The 2,711-nt window shown below is 33.1% G+C and overlaps 1 protein-coding gene across 1 annotated transcript; it reads right to left on the bottom strand.

The window, feature by feature from the left end:
• Positions 1–1,072: 1,072 nt before the first annotated feature.
• Positions 1,073–2,371, bottom strand: LOC132644315 (E3 ubiquitin ligase BIG BROTHER-related-like). The gene has a single exon (XM_060360900.1). It carries the CDS (start codon positions 2,369–2,371, stop codon positions 1,073–1,075), a length of 1,299 nt encoding a protein of 432 aa, XP_060216883.1.
• Between the last annotated feature and the right edge of the window lie 340 nt (positions 2,372–2,711).

The raw sequence follows: 2,711 nt of genomic DNA, 5'->3' as shown, positions 1-2,711 counted from the left end.
AGAATGACCCAACTATTTGGGAGTAGAATTTTGTACAGTGATAATGTACACAAAATTTTTATTATTGGATTACGATGACATATGAAAAGATAATTTCGTTGTTTCATTTTATGTAAATTAATATGAATAAATATATAATTTAAGAATGAAATAACAGAATTTAACTTCGTGGTCTTAAACAAGTTGAAATAGTTATATGGCTATAAAATTGTGATATTAAAAATAAAATAAAATAGTTTAATTTTGAAATGTTTTTAAATAGATAAAAATATTATTTTTCTTGAAACATACTCTTTAAAAGAAATTTTGTTTAATTTTTTTTGTCTTACACGAAAATTAAAGAAGACACAAATTAATTTACTTTGCCATGAAAAATTTGGTAGAGTGGTTTTATAGGAGAAAAGCCTTAAGTTGAGTGATTTTTTTAATACAAAACAAAGTTGCATGACTTTGCTACATAACTCATCACAGTTGAACAACCTTTTGAGATATTTACTGGGTGTTCTCTGCATTTTCTCTGCTGTTATGGGTGGTACTCAATAACGGTGGTTGTCACGACAGTTGATTTTATGCAGCCAGTCATATGGAGTTACAATTCATCATCACAAATAGACAATACTTTTCTATAATTCGAGTTTATATTTTTTTTTATTTTTTTTTTGTTGCTCAATTGTTTCGTGTCTTCACAATATATTTTGACACTGCTCCAATGTATGTGATAGACATACTGAGAACGAAGTAAACCTATCCTTCTAATGGTTATTTCTTTAGCAATGACTAATGCCGTAGATGCTTGAATTTCTTAACTGTTTGTCCCCTTTGTTTCAGACACTATATCTGGATTGTGTTAATAAATGTAGTTGGCCATTTATAATTTTTCGGAACAGAAAGAAGTAAAATCTTGTGGTATGTATTAGATTGTGAATGTAAATCAAGAATATATAGAAGTCACTTTTCTATTGATCTATTAAATTTGACTAGCAAAAATGTCAAGTGAATAAAAGAATTGTACAAAGGGATCAAAATTAATGACAAATATAAACAATCTCTAGGAACTAAATGACTAAATTCTCTATAAACTATGTTCCTGTGATGGCAAAACTGAAGATCTACAAATTGGACAAGTTTTTTTCCCCCTCAACACCCATTGTTCAATGCAACCTGCATGAAACTCATGCTTACATTCGAGAGCGCCAATTGTCTCATCATTCTCATATTCGCACTGGCAAATAACACACATTTCTCCTTCATCGTCAGTACCACAATGAATTCTTGTTTTTATCAAATTTGCTATGATCTCCTTTGTGGCCTCCTCCTCGTCGCCTTCCATATTGGCCCTAAAATATAGCAATAGGTCTATAACATCATCAATATCAATGAATTCACTTTCCGTTGTGTCATAATCATCATCGGTGAATTCACTTTCTGTTATGTCAGAGACATCATTAGTGGATACATTTTCAGCTGTGTTATTGGTATCATAGGTGGATTCACTTTCTGTTGTGTCAAAGACATCATTAGTGGATTCATTTTCAGTTGTGTTATTGGTATCATCGATGGATTCACTTTCTGTTGTATCAGAGACATCATCAGTGGATTCATTTTCAGTTGTGTTATTGGTATCATCAATGGGTTCACTTTCAGTTGTGACGAAGACTCCATCAATGAATTCACCCCGATTATAGCCATCATCCCACAAGCATGGATCCTCGATATGATCAAATGAACTTTGTCCATTATATGTATGCCCAGGACTAGTAAAAGCAGAGTTGTGATCCAAGATATGTGGAGAAAAGTAGTGATCAACATCAATAAACTCACTTGTTGGCTGATTATAGCCAACATCCCACAAGTATGGATCCTCGATGTAATCGAACGAACTTTGTCCGTTATATGTGTGACGAGGACCGGTAAAAGCAGAGTGGTTGTCATGCCAGTATTGTTGAGCAAAGTAGTGATCACCAATATTTCTTGAAACGTAGTGATAATTTGCTGGCGCTTGATGGTAACCAAGATGGTGCTGGGCTAGTTGCGGAAGATGACGACTTTGCATATTTGAACTCATCATAATCATAAAAGGAAACTGATCATCAGTTGCGACATAGACATGATCATCAACGTATCCACTTGTTGGCTGATAATAATAATTATAATACCCTATGTTATAATTCGTCGCTGCAGCATGGATATCCCACAAGTATGGATCCGCAATGTAATCAAACGAACTAGGACAAGTAAAAGCGGAGGCGTGATGTGGAGCAAAGTGATCGCCAATGTTTCTTGAAACATAGTAATTTGCCGGAGCTTGATAATTCCCAAGATCATTCTCAGCTAGTTGCCAAAAGTGACGAATTTGCGAATTTGCACTCATGATAACACTAAACAGATGAACAAATTTTGTACTTCTAGATCGATGTTGGGGTTTTGCAAAAAGAAGAAAGCAATCGCCCCAAGAACAGAGGAACTAATTACGTAATAAGTACACTAACTAACTTTAGAGAGTAAGATGATATTGATGAATTCATTAGTCTGAGGAATGTAGATATATATAGATTGTGAAAGAGAGCTAATAAGCAACTACCATTCCTAAAACGATCAGATATAGGAGTATCAGAAAGTGTTCACATAATTCTTTAGTTACTAGGACTAGGATTGTTATTAATAATAATAATAATAATAATAATAAAATAATAATAATAATAATCTATATT

This window comes from Lycium barbarum, chromosome 6 (genome assembly GCF_019175385.1).
Source record: "Lycium barbarum isolate Lr01 chromosome 6, ASM1917538v2, whole genome shotgun sequence".
Classification (NCBI taxonomy): domain Eukaryota; kingdom Viridiplantae; phylum Streptophyta; class Magnoliopsida; order Solanales; family Solanaceae; genus Lycium; species Lycium barbarum.
This window is presented reverse-complemented; position numbering and strand designations above follow the sequence as displayed.